At 43.4% G+C, this 25668-nt stretch overlaps 1 protein-coding gene across 3 annotated transcripts in view; it reads right to left on the bottom strand.

Annotated features, from left to right (window-relative positions):
- CLMP (CXADR like cell adhesion molecule) overlaps positions 1-25668 on the bottom strand; it is a 230017-nt gene that overhangs the window by 27084 nt on the left and 177265 nt on the right. For 2 of the 3 annotated variants that reach the window (XM_073584987.1, XM_073584989.1), the window contains exon 2: positions 6255-6409. In XM_073584987.1, the coding sequence (XP_073441088.1) occupies positions 6255-6409 (155 nt within the window). Of the gene's footprint in view, positions 1-6254; positions 6410-8708; positions 8833-10011; positions 10055-25668 lie in introns of those variants that run through there. The other variant, XM_073584988.1, reaches the window with a different exon arrangement.

Here is a 25668-nt window from a genome sequence, read left to right as displayed (position 1 = left end):
TATTTTTCCAGAGAAATCCATATTTTCTTAATATGTGAATGAGCTGTTAAGATCTTTGGGCCGGACATAGATCTCACTGGGACTCCACCTCTAGATCTTAATTTAAATAAGAGGTAGTGTTACCAGTGTGATTGTTACAGTTGCTGTAGCAGAGATGGAAGGAGGAGCAACCCGGAAGTGGACCCTCTGGGTCACGGCTCCAGAGACCCCGAGGGCGAGCGCCCAGGTGAGGACCACCCCCTATACAGGGAGTGTTAGGGGCAGGTCCAAAGAGGGAGCACAGGGGACCACAGAGACCACGGATAATGGGCAGGAAGCCGGAACGCAGCGGGTGGCAAGGGCCGGAGACTGCAAAAGAGGAAGCACTGATATAACACCGAGCGTACGGCAAGGCAGACAAGCAGGGAAGATCAGAGGAAAGGACAGAAGGACGGACGGAGCAGGACAGGGAGGCTACTAGAACCCAAGGAGGCAAGGAAAGGCTGGAGCACAGGGGGAAGAGTGATCAGAGGCAGCACTAGCAGTGGCAAGGCAGACAAGCAGAGACACAGAGGACAGCGCAGACAGAAGCATTAGGATGGGGGGCCTGAGACACAGAGACCGCTGCCAAGAGACAGCGTCACCGAAATCGTAGACAGGCGTCTTACCAGTCCAGACGCCGGCCATAAGTAGCGATGGGCACCGCCATGTTGGAGGCAAGGCTATGCGCGTCACACTACCCAGGAGGCTGCGCGGCAGCAGGACGGCAGTGCGCAGGTGCCCGACGCCGAGGGAACTGGAGGCCGGGCGCGGGGACGCGCCGGAGAGCAGGAGCGCGCCGGGAGGTGCGCGCAGGGGAAGAGATAAGGGCTGGGGCCATGACAGTGATAGACGCTATCTGCTCTCCTGATCTCACTGCAGAGCTGTGTGTGATTATACATGACACATCTGCAGCTTCCATCTCACAGACAGCCAGTAGAATACAGCACAGCTGTGAGAGCTGAAGCAAATGTGTTTGTAAAGAGACAAAGGTCAGTTCACACTGTTCTGTGTAAGCTACATGTCTCACACTGATAACTCTCTCTATAATTTACAATAAGCTATGGAGGCGGAGTCTCAAGGAGATCTTTGTCCCGTCCATAGATCATAGCTCATTTACAAATTAAGACAAATATGGATTTCTCTGGAATAAGAGTTCAGCTGTCATTTAATTCAGCTTCTTATGACTTGCATGCAGGGCCGGCGTTAGGGGCAGGCAGACCAGGCCGCTGCCTAGGGCCCCCGTTCCCCCAGGGGCCCCCAGCTAGCGGCACATCACGCAGCCACTATGGGGCCCGTGAGGCAGGGGGGCCTGCCTGCCGCCAGCGTCGACTCCCCCCGCCGCATTGAACTATACCGGTGTCTGCCGGCACAGTTCAAAGCAATGATGGAGGAGAGAGTGTCAGCTGACGCTCCCTCTCCCATCATTCCCCGCTCTGACGTCATCGCACACTCACTGTGTGCAGGCAGTGCAGCCGCTGAGACTGGAGTCGGGAGCAGCGCGGGCACGAGGAGAGTTGAGGATTGTGGGTTTTTTTTTTGTTTTTTTTACTATAACAGTGAGTACTGGACTGTGGGGCCATTCTCGGGGGGGGGGGGGAGATGTGGGCTGTGCTATATACTATGCGGCCTGTGTTATATGCTATACTGGCTGTGCGATATACTATGCGGGCTGTGTTATATACTATTGGGGGGTATTTTATATTCTATGGGGGATGCTGTGTTATATACTATGAGGGTACATTATATTCTATGGGGGAGGCTGTGTTATATACAATGGGGGGCTTGCATTATATTCTATGGTGGGGCTACATTAGATTTTATGAAGGAGGATTGCATCATACTCTTTGATGGGGCTAATCATTAATATATGGAGGACTATCAGGAATGTATTTACTATATGGAGGACTGAGCAGTGTATTTTAATATATGAGGTCTCAGAGGAGTGTATTATACTATATGAAGGACTATGGGAAGTGTATAATACTATATGGAGGACTGAGGAGTGTATTATACTATATGGAGGACTATGGGTGTGCATTTTACAATATGGAGGACTGTGGTGCAACTTATAATATATGGAGGACTATGGGGTGTATTATACTAAACAAGCAAAATGCTGCATATTCATCGAGTGATTGGATTGTTTATGCCGGAACAAAAATCATTGTTCTCAGCAGCACATCGCCGGTGTAAACTGTAGATGTACTGCTGATAACATGATACTGTATGGGGACAGATTGATCTATTAGTGATCATTCTGTCCCCATCATTCTTTCTCAGAGAGTGGAAAGAAGCCGGGAAACAACCATTGAGCGATTTCAATATTGTCGATCACACTCATTTAGTGTCCTGAACTCAGCGCATGTAAATACAACCGAAATGCTTCTGTGTGATGTGCAATATGTTAGCATTTGGGGCCCCATTTTAAACTTTGCCCAGGACCCCACCCAGAGGCGTAGCTAGGGTGTTGGTTCGGGGGGGGGGGCGAAACTTCTGAGCGGGCCCCTAAACAGAGAACCTCAGCAGATGACCGCGCTGTTGCCAAAAATAATAATAATCTTTATATAGCGCTAACATATTCCGCAGCGCTTTACAGTTTGCACACATTATCCTCACTGTCCCTGATGGGGCTCGCAATCTAAATTCCCTATCAGTATGTCTTTGGAATGTGGGAGGAAACCGGAGTACCCGCAGGAAACTCACGCAAACACAGGGAGAACATAGAAACTCCTTGCAGATGTTGTCCTTGGTGGGAATGCGAACCCAGGACTCCAGCGCTGCAAGGCTGCAGTGCTATCCACTGAGCCATCGTGCTGCCCCTATACAATCTATATATATATATTCCATTGTTGCAGTGGCAGCGTGGCCCCCAGTGCACGCCGCAATAATGGAAGAGAGAGTGTCACATGACGCACCCTCTCATATCATTACCCTCTTCCTCTGACACACAGCGGGTGCGCGATGATGTCACTTCATCGCGTCCCCGCTGTGTGCCGGTCTGACTGCAGCACAGCTCCTGACATCAGAGCAGAGCCACCGCCGAAATCAGCGTGGAAGCGAGGAGAAGAGGCGAGTATAGTTTTTATTTTATTTATATAGTGAGTCCTGGTTGCATGGTTATGATACCTCGTATGGGGGGGCGGCAGCATGATACCCGTATGAAGGGGCAGCATGATATACCCTGCATGAGGAGGGGGCAGCATGATACCCCGTATGAAGGGGGTAGTATGATACCCCGTATGAGGGGGGGCAGCATGATGCCCCGTATGATGGGGGGCAGCATGATACCTCGTATAATGGGGGTAGTATGATACCCCTCATGAGGGGGGGCAGCAGGATACCCCGCATAAGGGGGGCAGCATGATACCCCATATAAGGGAGGGCAGCATGATACCCCATGAGGGGGGCAGCATGATACCCTATGAGGGGGGCTGCATTATATTCTGAAGGGGCTACATTATATTCTTTGGGGGGGCTGTATTATACCATATTAAGAGGGCTACATTATAAAGAAAGAACAGAGAGAGAGAAAAAATAGAGAGAAAGAAAGAACAGAGAGAGGAAAGAACAGAGAGAGAGAAAGAAAGAACAGAGAGAGAGAAAGAAAGAACAGAGAGACAGAGAAAGATAGAACAGAGAGAGGAAAGAACAGAGAGAGAGAAAGAAAGAACAGAGAGAGAGAAAGAAAGGAAAGAAAGAAAAAACAGAGCAAAAGAAAGAACAGAGAGAGAGGGGAAAGAAAGAAAGAACAGAGAGACAGAGAGAGGAAAGAACAGAGAGAGGAAAGAACAGAGAGAGAGAAAGAAAGAACAGAGAGAGAGAAAGAAAGAAAAGAAAGAAAAAACAGAGCAAAAGAAAGAAAAGAGAGAGAGGGGAAAGAAAGAAAGAACAGAGAGAAAGAAAGAAGAGAGAGAGCAGAGAGAGAGAGAGAAAAAAAGATTAGATAGAGGAAGAAAGAACAGAGAGTGAAAGAAAGAACAGAGAGAGAGAGAGAGAAAGAAAGATTCTATAAAGATACTATAGCAGCCTGGCTCCCATTGTCGAGCCCACCTGAGCCTCCCGGAGCAGGACATATCATGATCCGCTCACATGGCCGACATCCCCGAGTCCAAGGCGATCCCACTGTCCGCGCTGTCGGAGGAGACGGTGATGGATCTGAAGCATTCCTTGAAGTGCCTCCATGATTCCATCATAATCAATCTCCTAAAATTACCTAATTTCCGGTCAGCTTCCAGCACGTCGCTTCCTGTGGAACGTCACGTGCGAATTTTAAAGTGCTTCTCGGGGCTCTGCCGTGTACTCCTGTGTCCGCGGGAAAAGTAAGCTCCCGACCGGGGCAGACTCTCTCTCAAAATCGAGATGGTTGGGAGGTATAAATGCTCCCCACCATACACCTTTACACGCATAGCTCCGCACACCTCATACACACATGGTTCCGCTTTCTATGCCTCGTACACACATGGCCCCGCTCCGCACACCTCGCACACACACGGCTCCACTCAGTACACACATGGCTTCACTCCGTAGACGTCGTACACATGCGGCTCTGCACTGTACACCTTGTACACATGCGGCCACGCTCTGTACACCTTGTACACATATGGCTCCACTCCGTACACCTCGTACACATGCGGCTCAGCTCTGTATACCTTGTACACATGCGGCTCGGCTCCGTACACCTCGTACACACGCGGCTCGGTACACCTTGTACACACGCGGCTTGGCTCCGTACACCTCGTTCACACGCGGCTCGGCTCCGTACACCTCGTTCACACGCGGCTCGGCTCCGTACACCTCGTACACAAGCAGCTCGGCTCCGTTTCCCTCGTACACACGCGGCTCCGCTCCGTCCACCTCGTACACACGCGGCTCCACTCCGTCCACCTCGTACACACACGGCTCCACTCCGTCCACCTCGTACAGATGCGGCTCTGCTACATGCACCCTGTAAACCCCTCCTTACCCCACACACAAACTTCTCCTCATCCAGCGCACCATGACAACCAGCACACTAGCACAGCAGAGTCCTGCATAGTGCATACAGTCAGTGAGGCCCCTGATCATGTGACCTCAACTCCTCCCCTCCTGTGACCTCATCACAGGTCCTGTGACCTCATCACAGGTCCTGTGGCCGAGAAGAGAACATAGCGGCAGAGAGCAGGGAGATGATCGATTCTCCCTGCTCTGCCGCAGATACAGTTTACAGTAGCGTCAATCCGGGTGGGCCCCCTCAGAGCGCGGGGCCCGGGGCCATTGCCCCCCTCGTAGCTATGCTACTGGCCCCACCTTGCCTAAAACCGGCCCTGCTTGCATGCCCATATAGACCTCTTTAGAGGGTTGAGCCTACTGACAGATTCTTTTTAACAAATGTTTTTTTCTGGAATGGTTACCTGCTCATTTGCTTTAAATCTTCATTTTGTTTCTTATTTTGGGTTGACAATTTGGAACTTCGCAAACAGTTACCAGTTTTTCATGGAGTAAAATTATGATCTCTGTTATCAATAGTTCTTCATTTAGTGCAGTCACTATAAAGGACATAACTCTTTAACAAATTAAAAGGCTTGCCTGCTACTTAAGTGTTGTTGACCTTTCCTATGTTTAAAAAAGGCTAGGTTTTAAACTGATACATGGCATATTGGATTATAATATACTCAAATTTTGGGAGCGCTAACTCGTTCTTTCTTCTGGTTTAGATTTCTTGCTTCAGGATCGGACATCAATATTAGATTAAAGGTCTAACACTCTACACCCCCACTGGCCAGCTTTTTGAAGGTCCACTTTGTGACCTGATGTACACAGTGTCTATAGAGTCAAAACAGCACAGTCACATTCAATTTGTACAGTAGTGGTCGTTTTCAGATACTGCAGCTCATCTTCTATAGAAGTGTCCAAAAATGGCTACTGCACATTATATAGAGCTCTGCTCTTTCGGATCCACATGCTGTATACATGCAGCCGCTGTGGGAATTCTGACTGCTGAACATGGTGGGGTGTCAAATGTCGGCCCCCACAATGTGATATTGATGACAAGTGTAATGGACAACCCTTCTAATATTGTAACCTTGAGGCCACTGTATTATGTGGCATATAACTAGACGTTTCATCATTTGGTATTTTGTTGGGCATCAGGAGTTATCTAACTTTTTTTATTTACAATTCTCTGATGTTACCATAACATACTTCTTTTATGAACAATTTGTACAAATGATGAGTGACTGCTGGTAAGACCTTACCACTTTCTGCCCGTGATCAGAATCGTTTGACAGCCATTCAATGTCCAGATTGTTTCCCAACGGCCCAAGCTTGTGTTGGCAGGGCAGCGTCGCATTATCCTCGGAAATGCTTTCGATCACTGTCGGAGCAAATGTGCCAACAACGAAACAGAAACCTGAACAGAATGAAAAAAAATTTTGAGTCACAATCGGAAGTGATAGATAACTTTATGCATATTGTAATAAAAGGCGTACATTACATTATATAATTAGCACAAATACACATACTGTTTAGAATAGCGCACAGAAGTGAACAAGGCTGAGAAAGTATGGCCTCTGAAGGGTTTTTCCGCCCTCTCTTTTGAATCACTAAATGGCCCAATTGTGCTACTTTTTTAAAAAAAATATTATTCTGGTCTGGTTAGTGTGCAACTAATGATGCCACTCAGCGGCCACATTGGTGACGTGGTCAGGTATCAACCAGGCCAGAAGAACAGTGAGGCAGCTGAACAGCAGGACACAGGGGCATCAGGGGATTCAAGGGTCAGTATGTGCAATTTGTTTTTTTCATCGCTTCAGCCATACGGTAATGGAATGAAATGGGGTTGAATATTTGTGCTGGGGATACAAGGCTATGCTCACGCTTTTCAGCCGCGCTGTCTTTTTTAAGAATTTTTTGCTATGGTCTCAGCTCAGTAAATGGTGAACATTTGAACATTTACTGCTAATTTTGAAAATTGCTGCAAACTGAGGATTCTTTTTTCTTCTTACTGAAAAAATAACATACCACAGCCTTAATATGAGTTCTAAAAGTATTTTTACATTTAGCTCTCTCAATTGCAAATTACCCAAATTTCATTATCCACATATAAGGATTAGCAGCGTTTGCTCCACGGCAGGAAACTGGTTTCAGGGCTCTTCGAATAGACTTTTGGAAGTTTTCTATTGCTTGTGTTTCACTTAGGTCCTGTGCACACATCGCCTCTACAGTAGCACACCCAGACTATGTGGTTTTGCTGTGTGGTGCCCCCTTAAAGATTTGTGTTAAAGTATTTTCTTCCAACAAATGGTGTATACTTGTTTGAAATACAACTGTGTTCCTTAGGCTTCTTTTAAAGAGGTTTTCCTGGATTTTTTATATATCAGGTTATCCCTATTATTGATGTAGAGTAAGATGGTTTTATAGCTTTCCCATTACATCTACTGCCAGACCGCCTGTGGCACTCACTGACCTGACAGCAACACTCTGGTCCATACATGGGCCCGCCCGTCTGGTCTGTGTATTGTATAGGGCTCCCAAGCCCGTGTCAAAGCGAAGACCCCCTTTCTGTTTAATGCATGTGGGCTCCTATGAGAGGGGGACCATGTGCGTACCTAGGCACTGCAGTAATGTTTAGATGCAGCAGCTCAGGTCTGGACACTGTTGTTTTTTAATGAAAAAAATAATAAGTAATTATCTGTTAATTAAAAATAACCTCCCCTAGAAAATATCCTGGTTATTTATAATCTTTTTCTGGATGTGATGTTTGTTTTTTTTTAGTTCCTCTTTTTGTTTACTTTACCAGGGGTGAAATATGGCAAAAAGTTGAGGTACAGTCTCACGGCTGTGCTGCATTGTGTGAAATATTATTATTTTGCCAATGTACTTTACTACACTACTATTTGACTATACAGAAAAACCAAATGATATCGATGTTCAACCAGCAGAGAGCGCTAACGAGCTGATCTTCTTCCCTGGCTGCTGCTACATCCAGCCACATTCCTCGCATGCTTTCCTTCTCCATCAGTCTTCACGTGTAACGTTATACAGTAACACATCCTTTTCATTGCATTTTACACTTACAATGTACAATTGGACATACTATGAGGAGAAATTAATTGCCTAGAAAAAAATTCTACTTATTTGTTTCTAATTTGAAATACTTTTTTTTACAGTTTATTATTATGTTTTGATTTTATTATGTTTTGTTTTTAATTATCACACTTTAGATAATTTTTTAATCGAGTCCTAATTGGATTATTTACTTGTGTAATAAAATTCTGCATTGTAGTTTGATACCAGTTGCTCCTTCAGTATGTTCAGAGGTACAAGACATGAGGAGTTCCTCTAATTCTCAGGAACCCTGAAGGCTGAGTTTACAGATCATGTCAGACTATGTAATTGGGCTGTAACTGTGAATATTAGTGCGTCAGGATAGCTCTGTAGTCTTGTAGGGCCAAAGGCGACACAGTGATCGCCTATAAAGTCCTCACAACAAACAATTACAGTAAATGGCCTTTTATACACATTATCCCCACTGGATTATCATTCTTATGAGTTTGTTGTCTCCTCATTGTAACATATTACATGCAGTCAGTATCTAGGTATAAGGGCGGACATTTCATTCAAATTTAAGCTGTTTTTCCAGGATCAATGGAAGTTTGCCTCAAGGCTGTAAAGTAACCAAGCAGATATTACTGTACTCGATGAATCACCTGTCATTCCGGTGTTCCCTGCTGCAGCCAATCACCGTCTGCAGTGGTCTAGTGTCGTCCTTTTTCTATAGTGGTAATGAATTTAAACGGCATATGAGCTGTGTCATTGAAGCAGCAGGGGATTCTTTAGGTAAATAATATTTATTTGTTAGCTTACCGATTTTTTGCTTTTAGTAAGATTTTCTTTGATCCTTGAAAACTCATTTAACTCCAATCAATATCTAACACTACCTATCAATAATCAGTGACAGCAGGTAACAGTGTGATATTGTACAGGCCTCACAAAAAAGCAAAGAAATGTATGACAGCATCAAGAGCGGACCGCATTGGTGGAGAAGAGGTTGCTTAGTTACTGAACCCCAATGACATCACCACTGAAGACCGTTCCTTTGTTCAGTGATTATTGTAATATTAGAAACATCGTGCATCACATACCAAAAATAATGCCATGCTAAAAAGAAACTTGAATAAAAGAAAAGACTAAATTACATCATCCAAAAGTAAATTTTAGATAAAATACAAAAAACATGGAGTTAATAAGGTCACTAGAAAACGTGTGGTATATTAACTGTCCTGTTAGGCATCTATATAACTGCTTGTACAGTGCATGCGATCAGGGTCCAAACATGTATACGTACATCATACATAACTTTAGTATTCATGGAAACACTAGAGTAGGGTTCACTAAAGGTACTGTCACACTTAGCAATGCACCAGCGATCCCGACCAGTGATATGACGCTGTCAGGATCGCTGGTGCATCGCTAAGTGGTCGCTAGTGAGCTGCCACACAGGCAGATCTCACCAGCGACATAGCAGCGGTCTGGGGTCGCTACTTACCTGTCAGACGAGGCGATCCAGACGTCCTCCCGCCCGAGTCTACGCGTCGCTCGTCTCCACAGCAGGAAGCCCAGCTAGAAGCTGACGACGAGAAACGGTCAAGGACGTTCTCGCGTGATCAGCGATAACCAGCGGGGGAGCGGTCGGAGGTAAGTATCACACATAGCGATATCGCTATAACGTCCCAAAAACCAGTGACGTTATAGCGATATTGCTAGCGATATCGCTTAGTGTGACAGGCCCTTAACACAAATGTGGCCTTTTCTGGCAAATGCGAAAACAAAAGATAAGGTATAGTACAGTCCATATGCATGCGGGGATCTGCCCGCTCAGGGTACAATCAACAGAATCCAGCACAGTTGCACATAAACACTTCTCTGGAGCTTCCTGCCTCCAGATCCACAGACAGACAAAAAAATACATCCTTTAACAGCATATAATAATCTCCAACAGCAACTACGAACTCCCAACTTCAGCACATCAACTCCAGCAAGCCAAGGAAGTAAGCTTTCACAGGTGGGATGTGAAGGTCTGACTAGGTTTTATAGAGAGAGAAAATGAGCAGGTCAGGAGCAGATGTGAGATGGAGCTGTATACAAAGAGTCGTTAACGTCTTCAGCGCCAAAGGAAACCAAGTCCATGTAATATGAGCAGCAAAACACACTAAATGGAAGACCAGCGATTCACAATACATAATGATCTCCTATCCTTGTGACACTACTCATTCATATCAGGAATGCCAGGGAATCGTGGTAGCACATCTTCTGACCGGACAATCCCTTAACCCCCGGAGGTATTTTCGTTTTTGCTTTTTTGTTTTTCGCTCCCCTTCTTCCCAGAGTCATAACTTATTTATTTTTCCTTCTATATGGCTATGTGAGGGGCTTGTATTTTTGCAGGATGAGTTGTACTTTTGAACGACACCATTGGTTTTACCATGTTGTGTACTCGAAAATGAGAAAAAAATTCCAAGTGTGGTGAAATTGCAACAAAAGAGAAATCCCACACTTGTTTTTTGTTTGGCATTTTACTAGGTTCACTAAATGCTAAAACTAACCTGCCACTATGATTCTCCAGGTCATTACGAGTTCATAGACACCAAACCTGTCTAGGTTCTTTTTTTTCTAAGTGGTGAAAAAAATTCCAAACTTTCTTAAAAAAAAAAAAAAAAAAAAAATTGCGACATGTAGCGTTTCCATTTTTCGTGATCTCAGGTTGGGTGAGGGTTTATTTTTTTGTGTGCCGAGCTGACATTTTTAATGATACCATTTTGGTGCAGATACGATCTTTTGATCTCCCGTTATTGCATTTTAATGCAATGTTTCAGTGACCAAAACCGTAATTCTGGGGTTTTGACTTTTTTTTCTCGCTATGCCGTTTAGCGATCAAGTTAATCCTTTTTCATTGCTAGATCGGGTGATTCTGAAGGCGGTGATACCAAATATGTGTATGTGTGATTTTTTTTGAATGGGGCGAAGGGGGGTGATTTGACCTTTTATATTTTTTTTATTTTTTTTTAAACTTTTGGTATGCTTCAATAATCTCCATGGGAGATTGGAAGCTGCCATAACCCGATCTGCTCTGCTGCATAGAGGCAATGATTAGTTCGCCTCTATGTAGTAGAATTACTCACTTGCTATGAGCGCCGACCACTGGGTGGCGCTCACAGCAAGTCGGCAGTGACAACCATAGAGGTCTCCAGCAGACCTCCGGGTGTCATGCCAACACACCGGTGACCCGCGATCATGTGACGTGGGTCACTGGTGGGCGGATTTCCGTCGCAATTGCCGGAAGCGCTTGTTAAATGCCAGAGTTTGACAGTGGCATTTAACAGGCTAATAGCTGCAGGTGTATTGCGATTCCACAACAAAAACAGCTGACATGACCCTGGAACGATGTGGACTCACCACTGGAGTCCACATCAAAGGGAGGGAATCCGCATCAGCGTAAATGTACGCCCGATGTCGGAAAGCGGTTAATGAATGTTCTGTTCCAATCAGTTACTTGTTGCCTTCGTGTTTCTTGTAGATCGCTAATCGGTGCTCGTTAATGGAAAGAAAGCCTCTCTAAATGAACGCCGACCAATTATGTGTATGGGGAGGTCAGGAGAAATAGCTGGTGGGAAAATTAGCATTACTCCAAAAGCAATCCAAAGCTGGCCATTCACATTAGATGGTTATCAGATGAGCGATGATTCAGCTGACAGCCGTCTCAGTCGACTCTCCATACACACAAGCTCATTCGGCTTCTCTATAAGAAAGCCGCCGGTTGACATGTTGGCTTATCTCCAGGAGAACAATGTGGTTGGCAGTCTAGAGACTGTCAGTATTAGCGGGTTCGACCGACGTTAGTCTAAAAGGGAATCTGTCACCCCATCTTAGCCCTATCAGCTTCCGGCACCGCCATCAGGGGCTTATCTGCAGCATTCTGCATTCTGCTGTTGATAAGCCCCCGATGTAACTTGAAAGAGAAGAAAAACGAGTTAGATTATACTTACCGGGGGGCGCGGTCAGGTGCGGTGGGTGTCGCGGTCCGGTCTGGCGCCTCCCATCTTCTAGAGATGACGTCCTCCTCCTTGTTTCATGCTGCGCACCTGCGCAGGCGTACTTTCTCTGCCCTGTTGAGGGCAGAGTAAAGTACTGCAGTGCGCAGGCGCCAGGAAAGGTCAGAGAGTTCCGGCGCCTGCACACTGCAGTACTTTACTCTGCCCTCAACAGGGCAGATAAAGTACGCCTGCGCTGGAGCCGCGGCAGAAGTAAGAAGGAGGATGGCTTCGCTAGAAGATGGGAGGCGCCGGAGCCGACGGTGACACCCATCGGACTGAACCGGATCCCCGGGTGAGTATAATCTAACTTATTTTTCTCGTCTTTCAGGTTACATCGGGGGCTTATCTACAGCATTACAGAATACTGTAGATAAGCCCCTGATGGCGGTGCCGGCAGCTGATAGGGCTAAAATGGGGTGACAGATTCCCTTTAACCCTTTTCTGACATCAGACATACTATCCCGTCCATGGGACCCGGGCCCCTATGCCCATGGACGGGATAGTATGTCTAGCGCGATCAGCGGCGCCCATGTGGTGAGCGCCGCTGATCGCGGCCAGGTGTCAGCTGATTATCACAGCTGAGACCCGGCACAATGTGTCAGGGGCGGTCACGGACCGCCCCCGACACGTTAACCCCTTGCACACCGCGATCAAACACGATCGCGGTGTACCAGGGGTTAAAGGGAAGCATCGGCAGGGAGGGGGCTCCCTCCGTGCTTCCCTGAGCCCCCCACGGCAGCGCAATGTGTAGCGCTGCTGCGGGGGGCTCCTTCCCAGCAGGCCCCCGAATCCAATATGGCGACGGGGGCCTTCGGGGGCCTGCAGGGAGCTGACTTCCTCAGTGCCTGCAAAGCGCAGGCATGAGGAAGTCTGCAGCAGTGCCTGTGACAGATAGCTGATCTGTCACAGTGATCTGTGATGTGACAGATCGCTGATCTGTCACAGGACAGTGATGTCCCACCTGGGACTATGTAATAAAGTTAAAAAATAGTGTTCAAATAATTTTAAAAAAATCGCCAAATAAATTAGAAAAAAAAAATATTCCAATAAATCCATTTTTTGGAAATAAAAAATAAAAATAAAATAAAAGTATACATATTAGGTATCACTGCGTCTGTAACGACCTTCCCTATAAAACTGTCCCATTAGTTAACCCTTTTAGCGAAACCCTTAAAAAATAAAAATAAAAAACGAAGCAAAAAATAAATGATTTATTATCATACCGCCAAACAAAAAGTCCAATAACGCGCGATCAAAAAGACGCATATAAATATCCATGGTACCGCTGAAAACGTCATCTTGTCCCGCAAAAATGAGCTGCCACACAGCATCATGAGCAAAAAAATAAAAAAGTTATAGCTCGCAGAATAAAGCAATGCAAAGATAATTATTTTTTATATAAAATAGTTTTCATTGCATAAAACTGACAAAACATAAAAAAACGACCTAAATGAGGTATCGCTGTAACCATACTGACCCAAAAAATAAAAGGGCTTTATCAATTTTACCGCACGCGGAACGGTGTAAACGCACCCCCCAAAAGAAATTCATGAAACGCTGGTTTTTGTTCATTCTGCGTCCCAAAAATCGGATTAAAAAGCGATCAAAAATGTCACGTGTCCGAAAATGGTACCAATAAAAACGTCAACTCGTCCCGCAAAAAATAAGCCCTCACATGACTCGGTGGGTCAAAATACAGAAAAATTATAGCTCTCAATATGTGGTGATGCAAAAACTATTTTTACAATAAAAAGCATCTTTTAGCGTATGACAGCTGCCAAACATAAAAACCCGCTATAAATAGTAAATCAAACCCCCCGATATCACCACCTTAGTTAGGGAAAAATAATAAAATTAAAAGAAAATGTATTTATTTCCATTTTCCCATTAGGGTTAGGGCTAGGGTTAGGGTTAGGGCTAGGGCTAGGGTTAGGGCTAGGGCTAGGGTTAGGGCTAGGGTTGAGATTAGGGTTAGGGGTGTGTTGGGGTTAGGGTTGGAGTTAGAATTGGGGGGTTTCCACTGTTTGAGCACATCAGGTGCTCTCCAAATGCAACATAGCGTCTGATCTAAATTCCAGCCAATTCTGAGTTGAAAAAGTCAAATGGTGCTCCTTCCCTTCCAAGCTCTGCCATGCGCCCAAACAGTGTTTTATCCCCACATGTAGGGTATCAGCCTACTAAGGACAAATTGCAAAACAACTTTTGGGGTCCAATTTCTCCTGTTACCGTTAGGAAAATAAAAAATTGGGGGCAAAAATATCATTTTTGTGGAAAAAAATGATTTTTTTATTTTCACGCCCAGGCGTTATAAACTTGTGAAGCACTTGGGGGTTCAAAGTGCTCACCACACATCTAGATAAGTTCCGTGGGGGGGTCTAGTGTCCAAAATGGGGACACTTGTGGGGAGTTTCAATAGTTTAGGTACATCAGGGGCTCTCCAAACACACATGACACCCGCAGACCATTCCATCAAAGTCTGCATTCCAAAACGTCACTACTTCCCTTCCGAGCCCCGACGTGTGTCCAAACAGTAGTTTTCTCCCACATATGGGGTGTCAGCGTACTCTGGACAAATTGGACAACAACTTTTGGGGTTCAATTTCTCCTGTTACCCTTGGGAAAATAAAAAAATTGGGGACTAATTGATCATGTTTGTGGAAAAAAAACAATTTTTTTATTTTCATGCCCGGGCATTATAAACTTCTGTGAAGCCCTTGGGGGTTCAAAGTGCTCACCACATATCTAGATAAGTTCCGTGTGGGGTCTAGTGTCCAAAATGGGGACACTTGTGGGGAGTTTCAATAGTTTAGGTACATCAGGGGCTCTCCAAACGCACATGACACCCGCAGACCATTCCATCAAAGTCTGCATTCGAAAACGTCACTACTTCCCTTCCGAGCCCCGACATGTGTCCATACAGTAGTTTTCTCCCACATATGGGATGTCAGCGTACTCAGGACAAATTGCACAATAACTTTTAGGGTCCTGTTACCCTTGGGAAAATAAAAATTGGGGGTGAAAAGATCATTTTTGTGGAAAAAATATGATTTTTTAATTGTACCGCTGTACGTTATAAACTTCTGTGAAGCCCTTGTGGGTTCAAAGTTCTCACCACACATTTAGATAAGTTCCTTAGGGGGTCTAGTTTCCAAAATGGTGTCATTTGTGGGGGGTTTCTACTGTTTTGGTACATCAGGGGTTTTCCAATCGCGACATGGTGTCCGATCTCAATTCCAGCCAAAAACGTCAAATGGCGCTGCTTCCCTTCCGAACTCTGCCATGCGCCCAAATAGTGGTTTATCCCCACATGTGGGGCATCAGCTTACTCAGGACAAATTGCACAATAACTTTTAGGGTCCTGTTACCCTTGAGAAAATAAAAATTGGGGGTGAAAAGATCATTTTTGTGGAAAAAATATGATTTTTTTAATTGTACCGCTGTACGTTATAAACTTCTGTGAAGCCATTCTGGGTTCAAAGTTCTCACCACATATCTAGATAAGTTCCTTGGGGGGTCTAGTTTCCAAAATGGGGTCACTTGTGGGGGGTTTCCATTGTTTAGGTACATCAGGGGCTCTCCAAACGTGACATGGCGTCCGATCTGAATTCCAGCCAATTTAGCATTGAAAAAGTCAAACGGCGCTCCTTCCCTTCTGAGCTCTGCCATACGCCGAAACAGTGGTTCCCCCCACATATCAGGTATCAGCGTACTCAGGACAAATTGCACAATAACTTTTGCAGTCCAATTTCTCCTGTTACCCTTGGTAAAATAAAAAAAAATTGAACCTGGAGTATTTTTTTGTGAAAAAAAGTTAGATGGTCAATTTTTAACCCTTATAACTTCCTAACAAAAAAAAAATTTGGTTCCAAAATTGTGCTGATGTAAAGTAAACATGTGGGAAATGTTACTTATCAAGTTTTTTGTGTGCCATATCTCTGTGATTTAAGGGCATAAAAATTCAAAGTTGGAAAATTGCAAAATTTTCAAAATTTTCGCCAAATTTCCGTTTTTTTCACAAATAAATGCAAGTTATTTGAATGAAATTTTACCACTATCATGAAGTACAATATGTCACGAGAAAACATTGTCAGAATCACCGGGATCCAAGGAAGAGTTCCAGAGTTATGACCTCATAAAGGGACAGTGGTCAGAATTGTAAAAATTGGCCCGGTCATGAATGTGCAAACCACCCTTGGGGGTGAAGGGGTTAAGGTGTACTGTAGATGCAAATGTTTCTGTTCTGTTGTTCAAAGAGACACAAAAAGGTCACATCTCCAACTTGTCTGTCCATTGAAAAAGAAACAAAACAGACGCTAACTGAAATGTATGAAACAGAAACAGGCACATTTAGCTATGATGGATAAATTAAAAAAGAAAAAAAAAAATCAAACGGATGTTTGTAAAGGATACATAATGTGAACAGCGAGCGCCCCGAAATGATTTAATGGCAAACGAGCTGCTCCTTGTTTCTATTTAGTGACATATGTGAGTGTCACACGAGGAGCCTGACGCACGGCTCAACATTCCTAAAACTGCAGGAATTAATGTAGCAACATACAGCATCTGTTCAATAATGTATTCAACTAAAGCAGCATTCTACAGTCAGCACCTAATAAATTTTAGATTAACAAACAGAATACAGATCTCCTACTATGGGCAAGCAGCAGTTTTTTTTATTGAAATAATTAATAGTAGTGCTAATGAAGTTTTTACAAAATCTTTCCTTACCTTAAAATCTTCTGTGTAAGAAAAATTAAATTTTAGGGCATGATGGGCGTTTTAAGTTTTGCAATATCTGCCTTATATAAACTACATTTTTACATTATATTTAAAAAAGGGACAATTAGGAGAATTATACTTTTGTAAGGAAAGCACAAAAACTGACCAAAGAACCATTTGCAAACCAAACAAAGTGAATAACCTGCATAAGTGAAAAAATGTTAGCATGAGGATGCTCCACGTAATGCATCCGTGCTGGTTATTTTCCACTTTTCTAGATTTTAGAAAAATGGAAGAAAATTATGATGAAAAAAATTATCTTTTCTTTGCAAATGGGAATAGAATAAAAACTCTTGTGTGAATTTGACCTTACTCTTTCAATTCTTACAATTTTCCTCCCATGATATTACCCTAGTATAATATAGATTTTCAGACCAATATTTCAATCGTCTACAATTATGTGCATTCATCTGGTAAATCCTAATTTGTGTTTGGTAGTTGCTATTGGTTTTCAGGAAGAGAATAATGATCACACGCTGTAAATGTCATGAACATAATAAACATTTCACACAGTAAATGTGGAAACAAAGGAGGTGACTGTGGCAGAAATAAGATAAGGTGAATATTAAGGTTCTGATTTATATATCAGCATCTATATAGCGAGAGGGGGCTAGTTACAGGCAGGGGCTGTTGATTTCAGCAAGAAAAATATACACGTTAATTCAAGGAGTCTTGCAATAGTGATGGCTAAGAGGAAAGTTTGCTATTCATAGCTGAACAAAAGTATTAACATTTAGGCAGGGATTACAAGTAACTTTGGCCATGACACAGGTCGTACAGCCAAGAATTGCTCTCTGCCGCTGCGACATTGCAGCATAATACAGGCGATTAGGGTTGCATTGTGACCTGCAGTAACGGAACCTGCTTGTCACAATATCTTCTTGTTCGCAATTAAAGTATGGAGTTTTACTTGAGAAAGGGTTTGAACCAGAAACGTGTAATGAAGACAACTTGGAGCACAACTACAAGCGGGGAACTACTCTTTCTACACAGCAGCGCGGTCAGTTAAACGTCAATTTCTCAAGTACCCATCAAAAAATGAGAGTATGGCATTCATCCGTTTTCCATCTGTATGCCATCCGTGTGTCATTAATTTGTCTGTGTTTTACTTCCATGTGACATATGGCATCCATATTTATGCATTAACAGTTACAGTAAATAATATTTACAAAGTCAATTACAGTTCACATGTTTATACAAAATAAACTAGTGCATGCTGCAATTTATTTCACACGAACACTTGCTTCGTGTGAAAATCCTGTCATCTAAACAGCCCTATTAAATTATATTGGTGAGTGTGCTTTATGTTTTTACACAGACAGCACACGTCTGTATAATACTCTCTTCAGAACGAGCCCTTAAAGGGAATCTGTTAGCAGCATTTCACCCTGCCAACTTATCTATTTGTGCATGTAGGTAGTCTGTTCCTCTGAGGCTGAAAGACTATGGTATATCTGAAATCTCTGTCACTACAGCTCTATTCTCCGCCTTCGGGCAGTTTCACACGTCAGTGTCTCCGGTATGTGTAGTGACAGTTTTCTCACGTACCGGAGACACTGACACCACTAGACACATTCGAATGAATGGGTCTATGCAGATGTCAGCATGTTTTCACGGACCGTATGTCCGTGTGCAAAACTCGCTGACATGTCCGCTTTTGTGCAACAGCACGGATCACACGGACCCATACAAGTCAATGGGTCCGTGTAAACACGTACCGCACACGGATGCTGTCCGTGTGCTGTCCATGTGCGATCCGTGTGCGTTTTTAAAAGTCGAAGGGTTAACATTGAAAATAATTTTTCAAAAACACGGACACACAGACAGCATACGGACAGCACACGGACATACGGATAGCACACGGATGTCACACGGATGGCATACGTATGCACACGGACACACGGATAGCTCCGGTACCGGTTTTTCCGGTACCAGAATTATCTGGACGTGTGAAACTGCCCTTCTTCTGCTTGACTGAAGTCACACAGCATAGAGTCTGTCAGTCAAGCAGGAGGAGGTGGGGAATAGAGCTGGAGTTACAGAGGCTTCAGATCTTCAGTCTCATGTGCATATCAAAACCGATTTCTCCTTAACAGAGGAACAGAACGGCCATGTAAAAGGTATTGCTGGACTTGGCTTTGAGAAAGCTATATGTGCATGTAAATACCGGAGTTAGAAGGAGGGTAGGTAAAATCTTTTTGACAGTTTCCCTTTAAGGTGGCTGGACAGATAACATAGTTTCTTAATACTTTTTGTCAGCTAGATGATTGGTGTATTCAGAGTTTTTTTTATTTCAGAATGTGATATCATTACTTATAGTCTTCTTCTGTTGCATGTAATGAAACCAATATGTTGCAACTCACAACAAGCATATATTGTCTTTGCCCAGGGCTGAATAAATCCCACAAGCTAGGCAGATAAGGTGCCGACAACATTATTACCTGCTTGTAGTCATTCCACAGTGTCTATAAATCCACACTCTGCTGGCAGCTACATAACTTAGGAGCAAAGCTTGTCAGGGTACAAGGGCTGAATGTGACTGTTCATGAGCACAGAATGAGCTCTGAAGTATATGAAGAGAAGACTAGCCACCAGTTCTGTGCTGATCGCAGTATAATTCACATCATATCATTATGGCAATAACACTCTGTAATGCTTCAGCTCGGAAACACAAAGCTTTCCTATAACGCCTTGCATACGCTAGACTGGTAGAAAGCTTGAGAAGACATTTCGTGTCTTCCAGGTGCTATTGGTAGAAGGTTACACTCCCGGTGAAATTTGTAATATAAATTCCGTTTGCTTTATTATAATATAAATGATTATAATTTTTTTCTTTTGGTCCAATATAATAACCTCTTCAGTGATTGTAATGGCTTTTCATATTTCCTGAATGTTTTGCAGAACAATTGTTAAAACTGGAGAAATAGCTTGATGCAAGGAGCACAGTGTCTGCAGTATTCATTGTCCTGAGCAGGGGCGTTTGACTGCTCTCCATAAAGATAATGACAGTTTGTGTTCGCCGTTTGCGGTTCCAGCCAGAAACAAGGCAATTTTGCCAATGAGTGTCATTCTATGGATATAGCTCAGGGTCGAGGCAGGGAGAGTGTCAATGAAGCTGCAATGGCATGTAATGATTTTGTATGAAAACAGCTGCTTCACCTGCTGCACTATGTGGTCATGCCAAAATATCCGGCCTTACCCTAAAGATGGCAGCACTGTGTACATTTGTATTTTAACACAAAGGTCATCAGATGTGTCTCAATGAGTATTAACATCCATAAATGTTAAGGATGAGACCACACAAATGGCTAATGACTGTACCCTACCATCCTACCTTTTTCTGTTTCTGTTTTTACATCAAATTGCTGGCAAATTTGGGTCTGTACCACATATTAGAACATTTCCCCCTCCCAAACAGATTTCTTATTTCCTGTCTTTGGGGATCCTTAAATGGTTGACAGTAAAGTGTGTGCCCCCATACACATAAAACAAGTCATTGAAATCTGCTGATTATGACCATAGCGAATAACAAGACAATGACCAACTGCCTACCAATCATAAGTAATTGCTGTATCATTAGCTGAAAAAAATCCAACATGGCCAGTGTTGTCTGCCATGTTTTTTAGGGGATTTTTATATGAGACCTGTGTTTCCCTGGCACTGTGCATGGCTATTCTGTGCAACTCTTATCAGATGAGTGAGAGTTTGGACCCTACAGATGTACAGTGAAGGAAATTAATTATTTGATCCCTTGCTGATTCTGTAAGTTTGCCCCCTGACAAAGACATGAACAGTCTCTAATTTTAAGGGTAGGTTAATTTTAACATTGAGAGATAGAATATCAAAAATAAAATCCAGAAAATCACATTGTATAAATTAAATTTATTTGCATTTTGCTGTGAGAAATAAGTATTTCATCCCCTAACAACCATTAAGAGTTCTGGCTCCTACAGACCAGTTATATGCTCCTAATCAACTCATTACCTGCATTAAAGACAGCTCTTTTACATAGTTACCTTTATAAAAGACTCCTGTCCACAGACTCAATTAAACAGAGAGACTCTAACCTTTACAACATGGGCAAGACCAAAGAGCTTTCTAAGCATGTCAGGGACAAGATCATAGACCTGCACAAAGCTGGAATGAGCTACAAAACCATAAGTAAGATGCTGGGTGAGAAGGAGACAACTGTTGGTGCAATAGTAAGGAAATGGAAGAAATGCAAAATGACTGTCAATCAACATCGATCTGGGCACCATGGAAAATCTCACCTCATGGGCTATCCTTGATCATGAGGAAGGTGAGAGATCAGCCTAAAACTACATGGAGGGAGCTTGTTATTGATCTCAAGGCAGCTGGGACCACAGTCACCAAGAAAACCATTGGAAACACATTACGCCATAAAGGTTTAAAATCGTGCAGTGCCCGCAATGTCCCCCTGCTCAAGAAGGCACATGTGCAGGCCCGTCTGAAGTTTGCCAGTGAACACCTGGATGATTCTGTGAGTGATTGGGAGAAGGTGCTGTTGGGAGATGAGACAAAAATGTATCTCTTTGGCATTAACTCAACTCATCGTATTTGGAGGAAGAGAAATGCTGCCTATGACCCAAAGAACACTGTCCCCACTGTCAAGCATGGAGGTGGAAACATGTTTTAGGGGTGTTTCTCTGCTAAGGGCACAGACTACTTCACCACATTAATGGGAGAATGGATGGAGCATGTACCGTAAAATCCTAAGTGACAACCTCCTTTCCTCCGCCAGGACATTAAAAATGGGTTGTGGCTGGGTTTTCCAGCAAGACAATGACCCAAAACATACAGCCAAGGCAACAAAGGAGTGGCTCAAAGAGAAGCACATAAAGGTCATGGAGTGGCCTAGCCAGTCTCCAGACCTTAATCCCATGGAAAATTTATGGAGGGAGTAGAAGTTCCGAGTTGCCAAGTGACAGCCTCAAAATCTTAATGATTTAGAGATGATCTGCAAACCTCATCATCAACTACAGTAAATGTCGTTGCCAACAAGGATTTTGCCGCCAATAATACTCTTTATTTTTATATAGCGCCAACATATTCATATATAGCTAACATATTTTTATATAGCGCTTTACACAGTTTGCACACATTATCATCACTGTCCCCAATGGGCTCACAATCTAGATTCCCTATCAATATGGGGTTTTTTTTTGAGTGTGGGAGGAAACCGGAGTACCCGGAGGAAACCCAGCAAACACGGGGGGAACATACAAACTCCTTGCAGATGTTGTCCTTGGTGGGATTTGAACCCAGAACCGCAAGGCTGCAGTGCTATCCACTGAGCCACCTTGCCACCCACCAAGTAATAGTTCTTGTTTGCCAGAGGGATCAAATACTTATTTCTCACTGCAGAATGCAAATAAGTTTATATAATTTATACAATGTGATTTTCTGGATTTTATTTTTGATATTCTTCTCAATGTTAAAATTAACCTACCCTTAAAATTATAGACTGTTCATGTCTTTGTCTTTTCTCTTTCAATGTTCTTTTTATTGAAAAAGTTTAAATGGGATAAACAGTGAGTGAGACATGGCTAATATCAACAAGAAAGCATTAACAAGTACTTCCAGTGAAGATTATTTAAGCTGATTCATATACCGTACTCAGTCACTTTGGTTCAGTATTTTATAGAAAACTTGATAATCGATATAATAAAAGAGAAAATGTACAAAAAAGATCAAGATAGGATAGGAAGGCCAAGGAGGAGAGGAAGGGGGGGATTGAAGAGAGGGGGGAGTGGATGGGGAGGAGGTGGGGGGGCAGTATCTTTGGATATACGTTTGCACAGAGTTTAAGACATAATTGTTGAGTAATAGGATGTCCTAAAACTGATCCAGGGTTTCCAAATGTTTTGGAAATTAGCAGTACTGGGATATACTCTTGCCGCTAATTCTTCTATGTGGAAGATTTGATCAATTTTAGAATAAAGTTGCTGAGTAGTGGGTGGAATTGAAGCGTTCCAATTAACAGGAATCAAGGCTTTCCCAGCCGCCAGAATGTATTGTGCTAGCTTAGTAGCATTTTTATTGTCCTGACAAAGTGGTAGGTTTAGTAATATATTTTCTGGTTTTAGGGTAGTTCATGTCTTTGTCAGTGGGCAAACTTACAAAATGAGCAAGGGATCAAATAATTATTTTCTTTCACTGTAACTGTTTTACATTTTAGTAGCTGGAATTCACACAAAATTGTGTTTCTTATGTATTTTCAATTTTTCACTTTTCACACATTTACTGATGTGTAGTTCCAAAAATGCTGTGTAATGCAGGAACATTAAAGGGAATTTGTTCCTCAGGATATTAGACCCCTAACTAAAGGCATATGTGTAAATTGCCATTTAATGCTTATTAAATCAAATTCTTGTAGTACTGTGTTTGGAAATTATACAGAAAGCCAGACTTGAAGTTTTAATTGCAAGTGCAGGGGGTTGACGCTGCACTTCTCACTCTTCTACCCGTCTGCTTATTTCCCCCGCTGGTCTCCAGTCTCTGACAGACACGTGACTCTTCTCTCAGTGACCTGTCTTCCCTGCCAAAGAATCTGTGCAGGTGCTGACATTGCCTGAGGTCATCTCATCAGGGAAGGCTGCTCATGTTGCAAAAGCCAGACTGATCTGTTCATGTGCCACCCCTTCTGATTAGATGAGCTGAGGCAGTGACGGTGCCTGCGCAGAATATCGGGCAGATGAAGAAGGTCACTGAGAGAAGAGCGACCTGTCCATTGGAGACCAGAAGTAAACTGCAGGCAGGGAAATGGGGAAAGAGGCAGGAGAGCTGGAAGTGCAGGGTCCACCATCTGCACTTGCAATTAAAACTTCAAGGCTGGATTTCTCTACCATTTTCAAACTAAATGCTGTAAACATCGTATGGATATAATAGGCATTAAAAGGCCTTTACACACATGCCTTTAGCTGGGGGGGTCTCATATCCTGATAGGCAGGTTACCTTTAGGCTATGTGGGAATTCCGCAACTCCCTGCCATGGGAAAATCGCGGGAAATTCGCATGCGGAATTCCCGCAAAAAACTAGCATTTTGCAAGCGTAATTAGCTTGCAGAATGCTAGCGTTTTCCAAGTGATCTGTAGCATCATTTGGAAAATTGATTGACAGGTTGGTCACACTCGTCAAGCATAGTGCTTGACAAGTGTGACCAACTTTTTACTATTGATGCTGCCTGTGCAGCATCAGTAGTAAAAGATAGGATGTAAAAAATGTTATTTGCACCTTTCGACGGCCCCCAATCTGCTCTGCGGCGCTCCCGGCATCTTCCCGTCCCAGTAATGCTTTGCGCGAAGGACCTGCGATGACGTCACGCTCGCGAGAGTGTGATGTCATCGTGGTCATTCGCGCAAAGCATTACTGGGACCGAAAGATGCCAGAAGCGTGGTGAGAGGCGGGAAGGAGATCGAGGGCCGTCGGAAGGTGAGAATAACAATATTTTTTATTCTATTTTTTACAGGATTATGGAACCCAGGGCCTGGAGGACAGTCTCCCCTCCTCCAGACCCTGGGTACCATCCGCACATGAAGCGCTCACTTTACGCATGGTGGGCATAGACACATGCGAAAAATGAGCGTTTCAATGCAGTCCTATGCGATTCCGCAAAAAGAATGAGCATGCTGCGGATTATTTTTCCGCTATGCGATTCCGCAGCGGAAAAATCAGCAGAATTAGCACAGCATTGCGGAATCCCATAGGATTGTATAGGATGCGTTTTTTTTGCGTTTTCGCGGCGATTCCACATGTAAAATAAGTCGTGAAAACGCAAAAAAAAAGCTACGCGTGAACACAACCTTAAAGTGGAGATGTCAAAGGGTAAAATATTTATTTTACTCATTTATATAGCGCCATTATTTCCACAGTGCTTTACAAACATTATTGGCACTGTCCCCATTGAGGCTCACAATCTAGAGTCTCTATCAGTATGTCTTTTTGTATGGGGGAGGAAACCCACACGCAAACACGGGGAGAACATACAAACTCCTTGCAGATGTTGTCCTTGGTGGGATTTGAACCCAGGACCCCAACGCTGCAGTGCTAACCACTGAGCCACTATGAAAAATATTCCATCATATCCATTTTATTGTCATTTAACTGGAGAGGACGTTACATCCAGCCCAGCATCCTTTCCTTCCTATATGTGTAACACAACATATGATGCTTATTGCAGTTCTGTTGTGTAAATAGGGACATATTCCTGAATTGCAATATTAATATATGAATACAGGTATAACGTATATATTTCCTCTCTATTCTAGAGAAAGCGTTAAGATATTTACTAGTTCTATAGTATGCCAGCATTGTTTTTACTGTTCCCTCGCCAGCTCAATGACTTGTGTAAAATCTCGCTGCCAAGTTTATAAATGGAAAACCACATCCTTCTTGGCGGGTGGCAGCGAGCTGTTTTCTTGTTTACCTATGTGAGCTAATAGATCTGCTCCAGCTGCAAAATAACACACGATTAGATGGAAACAGTCTAATTATTCTCGGCCATACATTTTCCACTGAGGATTTTTAATTCTTTTCCTGAAATTGGATTTTTTTCAGTCTATTTTTAGCATCTTCTCTGGAATACTTAAAGGTCATTTTGTTGCTCATCATAGGCACAATTACACAGCTATATTTTTGGTTGATGTGACGTCAGTACTATTGTATTGCATTGCATCAAAGGTAAATAAGCGATAACTCCTTTTTCGTACTGATCTGGAAGTGAAAAGGCGGCATTGGGCCTGTCATAGGGTTGCTGACTTGTAATAAAGGTTTAGTT

This window comes from Dendrobates tinctorius, unplaced genomic scaffold, assembly GCF_039654945.1.
Source record: "Dendrobates tinctorius isolate UK_male_01 unplaced genomic scaffold, ASM3965494v1 ptg000086l, whole genome shotgun sequence".
In the NCBI taxonomy this organism is placed as follows: domain Eukaryota; kingdom Metazoa; phylum Chordata; class Amphibia; order Anura; family Dendrobatidae; genus Dendrobates; species Dendrobates tinctorius.
Note: the sequence above shows the minus strand (reverse complement) of the source record. Positions and strands in the feature narration are given on the sequence as shown.